This window comes from Crotalus tigris, unplaced genomic scaffold (genome assembly GCF_016545835.1).
Source record: "Crotalus tigris isolate CLP2741 ecotype Arizona unplaced genomic scaffold, ASM1654583v1 scf7180000017666.379230911805:20528666, whole genome shotgun sequence".
NCBI lineage: Eukaryota > Metazoa > Chordata > Lepidosauria > Squamata > Viperidae > Crotalus > Crotalus tigris.
In genome coordinates this window covers 14,377,240-14,392,960 of record NW_024096552.1, presented here as the reverse complement: position 1 = coordinate 14,392,960, position 15,721 = coordinate 14,377,240, and the positions used below count along the sequence as shown (strand labels likewise).

Here is a 15,721-nt window from a genome sequence, read left to right as displayed (position 1 = left end):
TTGATTGCATTTGACAAAATATGTGCATTACAATCTATTCCTAGAATTTTCTTTTGGAGTACCGTATTTTCCGGCGTATAAGACGACTTTCTAAGACACAAAAACCTTCTTAAAAGTTGGGGGTCGTCTTATACGCCGAGTCGTCTTATACGCCGGAAAATACGGGTATTCTATTTTATTCCTTTACACATGTGGTTTGGTATATTACTCATCAAGTTTTCTCTCCCCCCCCCTCACTCAAAAAGAGTCCTTGATTGGTAGAGTGGCAGTGGGAAGAGCAATTAAACTCTAAGCTGTTTGTTTCAGCAATCCGTCCCCGCGGCTCACCTCTAGCAGGCGTGTGGTTTGCAGCTGCTTTTTGCTAACTTGAAGTCACAGGCTGATAAATGCCTGGGGGTCTCAATCTGTCTCCTCGATGCTTCGCACTTTCCGAGCTGGAGATCAGGGTGGGAGGGAAGGATTGGAGGGAGAGGGAGGAGGGAAAGGAGGGTGTGTGTGTGTGTGTGTGTGTGTGTGTGCGCGCGCGCGCGCTTCTCGCTGCTTTCTGAGCTGGGAAGGATTGGAGGAAGAGGGAAAGGAGGCCACGCCCACGCACACACACACACACGCTTTGCATTTTCCGAGCTGGAAATTGGGGTGGGAAGGAAGGATTGGAGGGAGAAAGGAGGCGTGCATGCGTGCTTATTGGAAATCAATAGCCATTTTTACAGTACTGAACAAAAATTACTTTTTACTTATCTCACTCCTTAATTTTCATTAATGTGCCATGAATAGCCAATGCAGATATGCATGCTTCAGCAGGTGAATCATTTTGTACAGAAATCAGCAAGGTTTAAATAAGTTAAAAATTACAACAAGCAACTACTGAAATATCTGTCAGCGCATCCTCTTCAGTGCCCAGAAAAGAGCCGACAAACAGGAACGAATGACAAGTGAATGGCCTTTAATCCATACAGCAACAAAGTTAGCACTGGGAGTGAGTTGCTCCCAGTGCTTTATATAGGCTCCCACTTGCTGTTCCCACCCCCCCGCCTGGCAAACCAGCATCCGGCCTGTGGTGAATAAAAGCAATTAGCAGAGGCGTCACCCCCCCCGCTCCGCTTGACGTGCCATTCTCTCCATGGCGTTCCAGGAAACAGAGTAAGGCAAGTTCCTTTTTCCCTTGCTGTCTCTCATTGTGCTCCCTGTCCCTAAGTGTCTCTGGCAGTCTGGTGTGCACGCGCACACACACACACACACGCACTTCTCCTCGCTGCTTTGCACTTTCTGAGCTGGAAATCAGGGTGGGGGGGAAGGATTGGAGGGAGAGGGAAGAGGGAAAGGAGGCGTGTGTGTGTGTGTGCGCGCGCACGTGGGATGGAAGACCAAGAGGAGGAGATCCAGTCTCCGGAGATCCCGGTGCGCGGCCCGGGGGAGTCGCATGCATGCCACGCGCACGCACACACACGCTCAGCACTGGCATAAAAGGGCGCCTGCGGAGGAGAGAATACTGTACTCATTTGGGCTTACAGGTGGCCAATGAGAACTCAGAAAACTTCGCTCCCTTTCCTCCCTCCCTCTCCCCTTCTTCAGCGAAAGGGTGTATTAGCATGTCCATTTTTTCCCTAGGGCATATAAGAGGACAGGGAGGGCTGGGCAGGCAGGGAGAGCTGACCCACCCAATCCAACCAGGCTTTGTATACAACAACAAGCCAATCACCGGTAAGGTACATCGCTTGCCAGTGATAAGGTATATCGCTTGCCATGATTGGCTGGTTGTTGTATACTGGGTACGTACCGGTACAGTACAGCACCAGTATCTGTACCAGTTCATACAGTAGAGCACCAGTACATACAGTACTGTATACAAATGTCCAACAGTCAAGATGCCATCATGGCTCCACCAGCAAGAAGAAGGAAATATGAAGCCAGTATCAAACTTAAAGTTGTAAACTTTGCCATGGAACATAATAACTGCGCTGCTGCAAGACAATATGGAGTAACAGAAAAGATGGTTCGGGACTGGAAAGCAATTGAAAAAGCGTTAAAGAGTATGGCAAGGGGTAAGTGTGCATTAAGAAGAGGCACCCCACATTGGCCAGAACTTGAAAAACATGTAGCAGACATGGTGAATGAGCATCGCCAAAATGGTTATGTAGTGACACGAAATAAAATATGTTTGTCTGCACTTCAGTGGGCCAAATCTAACCCAGATCACAGCAACAGATTTAAGGCCACTGTATCTTGGTGTACTAGATTCTTGAAAAGGCATAATATGGTACTGAGGCAAAAGACAAAAATGGCACACAAATTACCTGCAGATCTTGATAGCAAAGTAATTAGTTTCCATCGATACGTAATACAACAGCGCATTAAACATGGCTATGCGTTAAGTAGTATTGGAAATATGGATGAAACTCCAATGAATTTTGATATGGTTGGAAATAAAACTGTCCATCAAAAAGGTGAAAAAACAATTTTAATTAAAACAACAGGACATGAGAAGTCCAGTTTTACAGTGGTACTAGGATGCACAGCTGATGGTGCCAAACTGAGACCAATGATTATTTTTAAAAGAAAAACAATGCCGAAACTCAAGTTCCCTGTTGGTTGTTTTGTACATGTGAATGAAAAAGGCTGGATGGATGAAGAAGGGGTAAAGCTATGGCTTGATAATGTATGGAGCAGGCGACCAGGTGGACTTCTTCAAAAACGTAGTCTACTGGTGTGGGATATGTTCAGGGCTCATTTAACTCCCAGCACCAAGCAAAGGCTTGCAAGAATAAACACAGATGCGGCAGTTATTCCTGCAGGATTGACATCGTTGGTACAGCCACTGGATGTGTGCCTAAACAAGCCATTTAAAGATCGCATTCGAGAACAGTGGAATGAATGGATGGTTAGCGGCGAAAAGTCATTACAAAAGGAGGAAACATGCGTGCTCCACAGTTGGATGTTTTGTGCAAGTTTGTCATAAAAGCCTGGAATGATATTGATGCAGAAACAGTAATCAAGTCTTTCAAGAAGTGTGGCATATCAAATTCATTAGATGATATGGAGGATGACTACTTGTGGCAAGATGAAGAGGAAGCTGAAGCTGAGACCACACCATCTGATACAGAATTCGATCCATATGATGACTGCCTTACAAATGTACCACAAGATGTCATTGATATTTTTATGATATCAGATGATGAACAGGATGATTTTGAAGGCTTTTAAAGGGAAACTGTCACGCAAGCAAAACCTGTAAAAATAGCTTGCAGTTATGATGGGTGTTGCTGACTCGCCAGGGACTTGCCCGGCACTTGCTCTTTCTATTGTTTTTTATCTTCCTCCTATCATCATCAGTTCAGTTTGGTTGACAGTTTAGAAAACAAACAGCATGGCAGCTCCCATGGTTTTATTGTCTTATCCTTCCTTTCAGCTTTAGAGTGAATTAGGAAAAGTTTAATCCACTTGCAGTGTTTTATGTTTATATGTTTGATGACAGCCTTATGTTTATAAATGACTTTTTCTGCTAAGTACCTGCATGTCATAAGCATTTGAATTAAAATTACCATATTGAAATCAAATCTGATGTTTTTTAATTTTTATTTGGTGTGCGTTGGAAGAGGGGTAGTCTTATACGGTGAGTATAGCCCAAACTCTATATTTTAACTGGAAAAGTTGGGGGTCGTCTTATACGCCCAGTCGTCTTATACGCCGGAAAATACGGTAAATCTTGTAATTTTACATACACATTATTCACCACCAAAATTTGTGTTTGTATTATCAGCTGTTAGTGCAACAACTTTGGATTTCAAATTGTTTTCATTTATTACTTTGTATAGATGGTTTGACAAAATTTCAGCAGTTTCGCCCTCAATGGATTCTAAATTTAAAATTTTTACTTGAATGCCCTTAGTAACATTAAAATATCTTACTAGTATTGGATACAATTTAGTTTCATTATGATTGGATGCATTAGATAAAACCATTACAATTGCTGCAGTTTCCAAGTCTTCTGTAAGTATTTTGTCACAGTAATTTTTAAATACTGATTTAATAATAGCCTCACATTTTGTCCTGGCGCATGAAAATTTAGCATCGTGAACCTTTTTCAATAATTTAGTTGTACAATCCATACTACGAAAACTTTGATTGTGAATTATGGTATGGTATGGAATGCAAATGTTCCCTCCATTGCAGCTAACTGTTTTTCATCTTCAGAATACTTTGAAGTTTTAAAAAAACTTGTTACTTTACAACTGGAAGCAGATGCATCTGATGATTGCTTATGTTTCTTGGTGGTCAAGTGTTTCGTAATAGCTGCTCTGCCCCCAACTGCAATACAAAATTCTCCGCTGTAAATATTGCAGAAAACAATGTTATCCTTCTTTGATGTGATGAATGGAAATTCCTTATTCAATTTATCGTTAAAATGGCATTTCCTAATTTTTGATTTTTCCATCCCTAAATGGAAGTTAGTCTCCTCCAGGTATCTTCGGGACTAACTAGGAGATGGTGTACTTGGGTAGCAGGGAGGGGTGCAAAGTTCCTGCCAATTCACCTTCGCTGCAGACAACTTGTATGTGCAAAGTTTGCCGGCCGGGTGTTTTGGCGCACTCAGCAGCAATTCCTATTGCCTTTCGAAAGCCAATAGGAGGAGTAGCACAGCTCATGCAAAAGTTGAAAAAAAAACCATCAAAAAAAGGTGCCGGAACGCCATTCTGAGCATTCTATGAGAAAAAAAAGACCTGCAGATTAGTCTTCAAATATCGAAAAGGAGGACATGTAGGAGGACACTTTTCGAGTGAGGACAGAACTTACAAAAGGAGGACTGTCCTCCCTATAGGAGGACAGTTGGTCACCTTAATAAACAGAAAAACAGTGATTTCCAGATGAATTGGAAATAAAATTTTGAAATTAATTTTAAGAAGCCTTCTGTGGATTGTTTAAAATCCTATTATAAATATATGAAGAGTTTGAATCTTAAGTGCAAGAAACTTTTCTGTGGGAAAAACATGGATTAGAGAAAAACATGATAAGAGAACACTTTGAAGACTGGACATCCTGGAAGAATCAAAGATTATAATTAAAAGAAAACAGATCCACTAATATAGAATGGAGAAAGGTATTTTAACTTTGGAAGAATTCAAGGATATTTGGCAGCAATGCACTTCGAAATTTGTCTTAGGTTTATCTGGTATCATAAAAATGGGCTCAAAATAGGAAATAGAATACGATACAACTGAAGGGTCCTTGGTGCTCTCTGAACTTGGTTGCCTTCTTGCAGATATTTCATTACCCAAACTAGGTAACGTCATCAGGATATAACTAAGAACCAGGCTGTTCTGGATATGGATTTAAAAATGATATAAGAATTATATGGAAAAGATTTTAACAGGACTAACAAATTAAACCAGCTGCCAACTAGTATTATTATTAATTAAAAGGATACACAGATAATAAATCAAAGAGTGACCTGGACAACTTTTATCCTGGATTTACAAAAGAAATGTATGATATTCATGAAGGAGTTCCTGAGGGAAAAAAAGAGAAAAAGAAATGAAATAAGCTTTTAAGACAATATTTAAAGAGAATAAACATTAAGATTTTTAAAAGCAAAATGACTATAAAATTGGCTATTTAATCAAGATTAAATAATAAATATGCTGTGCTTTCCCGTATCTTTTATAGTTTTTCATGACCTGGAATGAATGACAAGCCTTTAAAGATTTTTTTACAGATAAGATATGGGAAGAAGGCTTTTGTTTTCTTTTGTATTTTCACAGAAGCTATGGTGATAAAACTAAAGGATTGCAAATTGTCTTCTTCGGTTAAAATATAGATTTAATTTCTAATATGTGTTAAACCTGTGAAGCAGTTTACACAGAGAAAAAATTACAAGAAATTAACATGGGACATATCTGAAGAAATAATTTTATTTATTTATTAATCAATCAACCTTATATAGTCTTCACCCCAAGTAAGTCTGGGACACATACAATAATATCATAAAAATCAATATTTTTTATTTATTGCTAGAGAAAATGATAAGTTACTGGGTTAAAAATAAATGAATGAAAAGAATATTAAGCTAATTATTTGATTAAATTTAAAATATATATGTTATTATTTCTGATAGCTCTTAACAGACTTTTGCTGATAAAGAATGAATGATGGGCTTTATAATTTGTTTATAAACAAAGAATGAGGTATGCGAAGAAAAAATTTGGATGAAATATTTTAGAGAAGGTGAAAAGTTACTGAACTAGTCTATATTTGTCTTGATGAAGGGGAAGTATTTTCTTTGTATATTATATATCTATATCTATCTATCTTTTCACCTTTTTTTCTTCTACATCTAATTTTTTCACTTATATTTTTCATAATTTGTATTATTTTTGTCTTTATATTCCTAACTTTCCCTCTCTAGTTTTATAGATTATAGTTTTCATTTACAACTTCTCTTCTCTGGATTTGAGTGAAAGTCTTTAGAGTAATGTAATGAAATCACGTTGCTCAATTTTATGAAAGTGCTGCAATGAAGCATCATGGTTCACAGAACTACATGAAGACGACATCTCGCCAATCTTAGAAAATCTCAGAAGCCTAGCAATTCTGTGAAAAAACTGGGACATTTGTTTACATAATAGTGTGCATTTCTGAAGAAAAAACTCTTTGTAGAAGTTTGCCATTGACAGACTCCTGCTATTTCTTTAGTACTTTTGATTTTTAAGCTGTAACAACTGGAACAAAATGTCTTGAAAAATTTTTAACTGCAAGCAAAACAGTCACTATTTTGTAGCCTAGTGCTAAGACACCACCACAAAGAGTGATGTGGTTAGCATCACATATAATTGTTTTTTTACCTCCGATTGCTTTTCAATGACCACTTTTACACATCACTCTGTGATGAAATCAATTTCTATAGCAGTTTTTCAAAGAAACAAGATGAGCAAAAAAAATTTCACACTTCTGAACATAGCAGAGTCAGCAGCACTCTGGCATTGTATGTTTACCTCTTGTTTTTGGCTAGTGACAACAGAAAAGATGGTGCTAGGGCAAATGCAATTTATGCCTAGATTCATTAGTATAACAAGTTAGATAGTTTAATGATACTCATAAAGGTTTCACCATGATTCTTTTTAATTTATAGCCCTTTCATATGTCTGTTATTCACTTAATTCTACTTTGCGTATCTAATGTTGCTCACATGCTCTACTTGAATATTTGCACATGTACGTATATTATCCATAATTTTAAAGCATTTAAAATTTAAAGCATTATCTCTCCTTAATAAGCATAATAAGCTACTTTTAGAATTTTGTTATTCAGGAACAGATCAAACCATACATTTATTACAACAAAAAATATAATAAACAAGCTTAGTTACAATTATTGTGAAATTCCTAAGCATTCATATAATTATGAGGCATGTAACTAAATTTTGTCATACTGAAAGCTTCCGATTCAGAACTCAGTTTTATTTTAAAAAGTAGTCACAGTGGCATTATTGGCATAACTTTCTTTTGTTAATTTTTATTAAAGATTTTTTTGCAGAATAAACATCAATACAAATTTAGAAAAAAGAAGTGAATAAAGAAAGCAAAGCAGGAATAAGCTTTCAGTTTAGAGGGGGCATGTTTTAGATCCCTCCTATCACACATCTTCTTGTTGGACCCCTGAGACATGTCTTCACAGTTGCAGACTTTGTCCTACAGAGAACAGCATCTCTCAGAAATGGCTTTTTAGCCTTTCCTAAGATATTGAAAAACTTGGCTGTTTCCCAAGAAGTTGAGGTCAGCATTTAGATGAGCTCTGCTGTTGTGAGGTGTTTTTTTTTCTTTTTAATGGGAGTTATAAAGAGTTTTTGTTTTTTATTGTTTATTTTTGTATGCCTGGGATTAGATGTGATGGGTTTTTTATGTGTGTACGCCACTTAAGAGTCATTTGTGTGAGATCAGCAGCTATAAGTATCTTGTTATTAAATAAATATTTTTAAAACACTTCCCATTTGGTCTGTGCAAACCTAATTATTGTTTTTTAAAGGTATGTCTCAGTTGTTTGAGATCCCCTTGAAATTACAACCCAATTTTTGAGAATCTTTTCTTGATGCTGCTCCACTGAAATGTCTTAGTCATATCCTTTGCCACCATCTAGTGGATGTTTAGACCTTTATAAATCAGGTATGTAGCTGGCCTAAAGGCTTGTTTTTCCATTCACATTATTTTCCATTATTTTTTATCCAACAAGCTCTTAGCGTCCCATGATTGCTGAGCCTATTTGTCCCTGTTGGTCTCCTGGAATTTTCCTCTTCCCTTAAAATCAGGGATTATTTCATGCCTGCTAGTATATGATTTATGATTATTGTATTTTATGATGATGATGATTTATCATTTGTTGCTTGTATGTACACAGAGCTTATGCACCCGAGACAAATTCCAATCACATTTGGCAAATGTTCGGTTCTACTCTACTGTACTCTATTCTATTCTCTATACTAATGCTATACGATACTGTGTTCATTAGTGACATAAAAGATCAAATGGGAATTACAACATAAGGTTACAATTTGGTGAACTCATCTCATTCATTGTCACAAAAACTAAATTAAAACAACAACAAAAGCATGTCGGTATTCATCTAATACAGCATTCTCACCTTTTGGGTCCTCACTTCATTTTTTCCCATTTTTCAGATGGAAGTTTGTAAAGACATACTTTTAAGAATTGTTTAGGAAAATTGAAGCAAAAGGACTATAATTGATTAGCGAAAAAGTCTAAGTTCAGGTATGAAAAAGGAATCGAAGGGGGAAAAAAATGCCATTAACAATTTTCCAATGTACTTTGTGAGCAAGTTGCTCGGCAGTTAGCCGCGACTAATCCTTTGCGGACCGCCGAGTTTCCTAGGGCTCGGACTACAACATAAAGCATGGGAGAAAGCAGAGAAGTAAAAGTAATCTACGTGCTTTCCTGACCACCTTTAATAAAGCAGACTCGCTTCTTGATTTTTTAAAATATATTTTATTCTTTTATAATATGGTTTGAATTGTATTATAGCCCCTTATCAAAGCTGGACATAAGATGAAATTTTCACCATAACTGAAAACTGGTACAATTAGTTTATTCTTCAGGTAGGCAGAAAACTAGCCTTTCAGCGACAAACTTTCTAGAGGTGAATGGCTCCGATGACGAAGAGCCAAATAAAAGCGAGGGACCCGTGGAACCGCAACTCCCCCTCCCTCTGTGGCGGCCGCCGCCTTTCCTTTCGGATGGCCCCGCCCAGCAGGGCCCCGCCCTTTGCTCGCGCCGCCGTAGTGGCTCCTCTGACTATTAGTCGTTCCGCTATCCGGCCAGCTCCTCCCTCGAGGCTTCCAGAGGGTGTGTTATTGTCGCCGAACGGGCGTGATCTTCGTTACTGCTGGGGGGCACGGTAAGGAGCCGCTTGAGGCGGGGTCACCTCGGGATGCTTGGCCCGCCCTCGGGAAAAGCGGAGTGGTGCGTCCCGGTAAGAGCTTCGCCTCTAGGGTTATGAGAGGCGTCGCTCGCCCACCTTCTCTCCTGGGGCCTTGTGAAGGCCCTCGGCTGGTCGCGGAATCGGCTTCCACCGCACTCCATTCCTGTTGGCCTTTTCTCTCTTCCAATAACGGGGAAGGGGCAATTGTGACAGCCTTTCCTCTGTCCTCTCTCCGTGGGTGGCCGACGGGAACTCTGAAGAGTGTGGGAGGCGTTGCGGAACTCTCTCCTTCGCTGCATCTTGCCTCCTCTGCCTCGCCGCCCGCTGCCCGTAGAAAGCCGCCGCCGGGCAACAGGAGGATGGCATCTGGTGGGCCTAGTTTGCTCCCGGTGCAGATGTTTCCTAGTTTTTCCCAGTGCCGCAGGGGATGGCCTCTATCCAGAGAGGAAGGGTCGGGCTTAGTTGAAGGAATGAGGAGGAGGAAGTGTAAGAGGCTCGCTCGTCTCGGATTGCATCCGGTAGTGCTGCTGGGCTAAAAGTGGGTGAAAAACTACTGTCGTGAAGATGGGACGTCTCTAATGTTTTTTTCCCGAACCAACCGCTGAATAGACTTCTATAAATTTTAACAGTTCTGACGATATCTTAGAATATCTGCAAGATACACTATATATGTATTATATGCCAGCATTGGCGAACCTTTTAGAGACCAAGTGCCCAAACTGCAACCCAAAATCCACTTATGCATTGTCGGGTGCCGGGTGGGTGTGGCCCATTGGCCAGGTGTGGCCCATTGAGTGGGTGTGGCTGCAGTGGTAACAGCAGGCTGGGTGAGACTAAAAAGTTCAATCAATCCTAACTTTGCAAGATTTCTTTTTCCCCCAAGAAGTTGAAATTGATTGATTGAACTTTTTTTTTTGTACATGGTGGAGGCGTAAAGCAAAAAGGTTTTATAAAACCCAGCTGAAGGCCTAGGACTGGGGCGATGGCGTGCGTGCCCACAGAGAGGGCTCTGAGTGCTGCCTCTGGCGCCCGTGCCATAGGTTTGCCACCACTGTTATATGCACACACTTAACTGAAAAGTGGAGCTGGAATATATTTCATTCAATCCTATCCCTATGTTTTATTTGCTAGACTAAAGTTTTCTCTTTATAACTCGCCATCTAAACAGCTAATGCTGTGAAAGATTAAGCACTTAAATCTAACCTTTTTAGCAACCCACAAAACTATCAGTAGAGACATAACCTAAAGATGTCAGAATAAAATTGTAAGGAAGCTGTTCTTGAAAAAAAAATATTTATGTATTAGGTAACATTTACCATTTCAAGACGGTCATCTTCAGTGCTGGAAGGGAATTCCCTTTGCTGTATAGCTTGCCCTGTCAATGTTAACGGAGATGTTATTTTCCTCTTGGTAGTTCTTTGATTACATCACTCATTACCAAGAAGCCTACTGACTTTTAGATCAGGAGTCCCCAACCCACAGTCCATGGACTGGTACCAAGTTGTGGCATGCCTGCAACTGGGCCACACCAACAAGCAAAGCCCCATCTGTTGGATGCAGGCAGCACACAAAACCACATACTCTGCAGTCTGTGGAAGAATGGATGATTATTTACTTATTAAATTTTTATCCCGCTTTTATTACTTTATAAATAACTGAAGTTGGCAAACATACATAATACTTCTTCCACCTCCTGTTTTTCTCCCAGCTACTGTGAGGTAGGTTGGTCTGCGTGACTGGCCCAAAATTTTCTAAGCCAGTACCTTAAGTACTACACTAAACTATAAAATGTTTTGCTTATCATAATTTGGATATTACTAACTTACCCGTAATGGTTCACTTACTATCTGGCAAGAAAAGTCATAAAATGGGGCAAAATTCACTTACCAATTGTCTCATTTTGTAGCATAAATTTTGGGGTCAATTTAGGTCATAAGTCGAGAAATATCTTAGATAAGCTCAGTAATGCATACTCATGTTGTCATTTCTGATAACCCCTACTGGACTTCTGCTTTTAATAGGGAGGGAGGACGTTGTAGTTTATATAAAATGGGGGAAATATGAAATGAAGAGATGCTTGATTTTATTTTAAGAGTGATAAATTCTTCGTGGTGGTTATATTTCCTGAGAATGGAAAAGTTTTTTTTCTTTTTTTCTATCTCTCCTCCCTTTTCTACCCTTTATACTTTCTTTAATGTATTTTGTAGTTATATAAACTTTTATTTATTCATTTTATTTATTTACGTATGCCATCCATCTCATTAGGTGGCTTAAGACATTCAATTAAAATGCATTATAAACCATTAAAATAATAAATAAGGATCATAATTAAAATTTAATTAAAATTAACCAGGATAGACAGGGAGCAAAGTGTGCACAGGAAAGGGACAGAGCGGCATCTACTTCATTAGCCACCTCCAAAATCCATTGAGGCTCCAGGCTAGTTGGCACAGCCATGTCTTCAAAATTTCAATAAATTTTATTTGTACAATGTAATTTCTAATTATAGGAAAATGAATCTATGGCTAAATAAATAAACGTATATTGATCACTTATGTAAAGTCTATGTTGCTTTGGAAAAGAGGTCATTGATTTTATTTTTAAATATAAAAAATGACTTAACTTGCCAGTATCAGAGTTTGGATTGGATTTGAACATTAGAAATAGGAAAACAGCTTGAAATGTATTTAGTTATTAAATTTTTATGCCATCCATCTCAGTGTCCAAAATATAGCAAAAATAAATTATTAATATTGGAAATCAAAGTATATTAACTTTGCAATAGTGGCAAATATTTGTAGCTTGGGTGTAGGATGAGGGTAAAGGTTCGTTCTTTAAACTTGTGGATTGGTTTCCTAACGTTTTGTTACCAGCTAGGTAACATCTTCAGCAGAGTTTAGGGAATGTCAGTGTTCTGTTTATAAGGGCTTTGTGTGGTCAGTAGGTGTGGGTGTGTCATGACAACAGAATTCTCCAACCTCTAGGAATAGGAATAGCTCACAAACCCACAGCCACACTCCACCAGGAATTAGCCAGAACCAAAGATAAGATATAGAAGGATGAATGTAATCTACAACATCAATTATAACAATTGCAACCAATTCATAGCATCCATTAAAAACCAGGATCCACAAACATTGGCTGGCAGTCAAACACTACAATCCCAAATCCTTAATATCTACTCACATTGACACCAAATAGCACCAGTTTGATTGGAGCAACACAAAAATCAACGGCTACGCTACCACCTGCCATGCTCGTGAGTTCATCGAAGCCTGGAACTCCCCAAGCAATTCCATCAACAGACACATTGACCTACAATCAGCCTATGAACCCCTCAGAATCCAAATCAATCACACAGCCAACCAGAGACAACACTGACCCTCAACCAACCCATGCAAGCCTCCCCAACCAGCACTTCACTTCTCAGTGACCCACACCTGATGTAACCTCCCCAACACAAGACTATCACAAAACTCCACTGATGACTCACACCTGACCCATCACAAGATCTTCACTTGACATACTCATACCAGATCCATCACAAAACCTATTGACCACACAAAGCCCTTATAAACAGAACACTGACACTGATATCCCCTAAACTCCTAGCCTGGTAACAAAATGTCCAGAAACCAACCCACAAGCTTGGAGAATGAACCTTCACCCTCATATTAAACTTTCCTATATTTTTCATGTTTTATGTCTTTGGTTTGAAAAGAGAAATGAGGTCTTTTAGGATGATAATAATCTGTCATACCCACTTTGTATTAGTAATATTTGACTTACTGGAGAAACAAGAATGTGGAGAAAACGTGTTTACTAGTTACATCAGCTTATTTTCAATCAAAAGCCCTCAACATTTTTGTCATGATGAGAAAATTGAAGGCCAAAGACTAAACACCCTAGAAGACACTGGCTTGGGGATGTTTATATTGTGTAATCAAGTTTTATTAGAAAAGAATAGACTAATATGATTAATTGTGGCATTTCTTTTGTACAGAAATCTTCAGAATGGATTAATCTGGTAGTAATGTTGAAGCTGAAACAAAGCTGCTGTAACCAAAGACAGGATGAGTTGGATATCAGGCGATCAAGGCAGCAGTCTGGGTTCTCATCCTTCTTTAAGGGATGTTCATTCCATCAACCCAACACAGCTAATGCCAAGAATTGAGTCCTATGAAACCAGGGGGAAAAAAGGCATTTCTGATGTTCGAAGGACTTTCTGTTTATTTGTCACATTTGACTTATTGTTTATAACCTTGCTGTGGATAATAGAATTAAACGTGAGTTCCTTTTAAAAGTATATTTTTCTTTGAGAATTTGTGAGAGCAGGAATAGTGAAGACTTTCTTTAATTAAATTAGACTGCAGTCCTTTGCGTACTGAACTGGGACTAAACATAATTTCCCAAAAAGATAATATAGCACTGAGTTATTTGGAAAAGCTACTTATATAACAAAATGAACCATTTTCTTTAGAAGTGTTTGTATCATGTAAAATACTAAGAAAAGATAGCACTTGTGATAGCACTTTAATTTTTTGTAGATCCCTGAATCTCAGTCTATATCAGATACCCATATAAAAAGAAATACAGGTCCTCAATTTACAATCATTCATTTTGTGCCTATTCAAAGATATCAGCACTAAAAAAAATGACTTAAAAAGTTCTTCACACAACCAATGCAGCATCCCCACAATCACGTGATCAAAATTTGAATGTTTGGGACCTGGTATCCATTTACAAAATTTGCAGCATTTTAGGTTACATGATCATTATTTGCGTCTAATAGACAAAAATCAATAGGGAATCTGAATTCACTATAGAAAAAAAGAGTTGTAAAATTGGGCATGACTCACTTAACAACTACATTGCTTAACAACAGAAATTCTGGTCTCAATTCGGATCATAAGTTGAGTATTCTCTAGAGCAGCGTTTCTCATCCTGTGGGTCAGGACCCCATTTGGGGTCGAACAACCATTTCATGGGGGTCGCCAAACACAGTCCACCATTTTTCCCTCCTTTTCCTTAGCTGTGTTACTCCCTTTTATTCTATTGGCTTTTGAAAGCCAATAGAATAGACTCTCTTGAATAGAGTCTAATTCTATTGGCTTTCAAAAGCCAATAGGAATTGTCCAGGCTGTCTCTGCCCTCCTGAGCCCGCCAAAAGTCCCATTCTGCAAACGGTGCTGCACCAGTTGAGTAGTCCTCGACTTATGACCAGTTGAGTAGTCCTTGATTTACGACCGGTTGGGGGTCGCGGCATTAAAAAGGTTGAGAACCACTGCTCTAGAGCTATTAAGATATTGGGAAATAATATCTTAATAGTAGTATTCTCTAGAGCTATTAAGATACTGGGGGAAAAATAAGTGATTTATATTGTTATTTTATAAATCAGCTGCTGTTTGAAGATGGAAATTCTTTTGACTCTGAAAATGGAGCTGTCATATTAAATTTCATAAAATAATGTTTTATTGTTCCTGTTAAGAAGGAACTATGAAGGAACAAAAATGAATAATATAACTGCAATGTAAAGTTTACTTGGAAAGAGGTTTAATTGTGCATTTGATTTTATTGATATAGTGCATTGCTGATAGTGTGACCTGGAGAACTATTTTGGACCCCCCCAAAACCTGAATTGATGGTTACTTGTCACCTCAGCTGTTGTTCCATGAAAATTGATTTGGGGATTCTAAAAAAATAATAATTGAAGTTTGTTTATGGATTCTGGGAATAATTTTATTGTATACAGATAAGATGAGAGGAATTTTTGTAACTTGTACTTACATATGCTTTGCATGTGCGCACACTTAACACCCATACCTACATTAAACATAAGGGGAACTAAAAAGTAATGAAAATTTCACGGATTACTCTCATCTTCGTATATCAATATTACATGAGTCCAAGTGAAAAGATTTCTCCTTTCCTATTATTCAGGTTTACTTGCTTTACTGACTTGCTTTACTGGCTTTAAAGATTAATTAACTATAAATTCACAAAAGCAGAAGAAGTAATTAAAATAGGTTGAGTAATTCATACAAAAATAATGATATGAATTAGTGAAAAATCTTCTGTTAATTTCTTAAAATTATATGCAACAAAAAGATACTGATTTTGGTGAAAAGATACTGATTTTATTCATTTGGAGGATGGGGTAGTAACGTGTAAGAATGGCTTTTTATATAGTATTTATGAAAGTATTCATAGTGTATTTTCATAGCTTGTAATATGTTCAATTGTGACAGTCAGATGTGCAAAGAAGGAATTTTTGTGTTAATTCTTATTTACTATATGT

At 38.2% G+C, this 15,721-nt stretch overlaps 1 protein-coding gene across 9 annotated transcripts in view; it reads left to right on the top strand.

Moving 5' to 3' along the window:
- Positions 1-15,721, top strand: part of STARD3NL (STARD3 N-terminal like) — a 145,358-nt gene that overhangs the window by 98,818 nt on the left and 30,819 nt on the right. The window contains exons 1-2 of one of the 9 annotated variants that reach the window (XM_039336758.1): positions 9,144-9,399; positions 13,427-13,709. In XM_039336758.1, the coding sequence (XP_039192692.1) occupies positions 13,497-13,709 (213 nt within the window). In that variant the 5' untranslated portion in view covers positions 9,144-9,399; positions 13,427-13,496. Of the gene's footprint in view, positions 1-9,143; positions 9,475-13,426; positions 13,710-15,721 lie in introns of those variants that run through there. The other 8 variants (XM_039336757.1, XM_039336756.1, XM_039336755.1 and 5 more) reach the window with 8 other exon arrangements.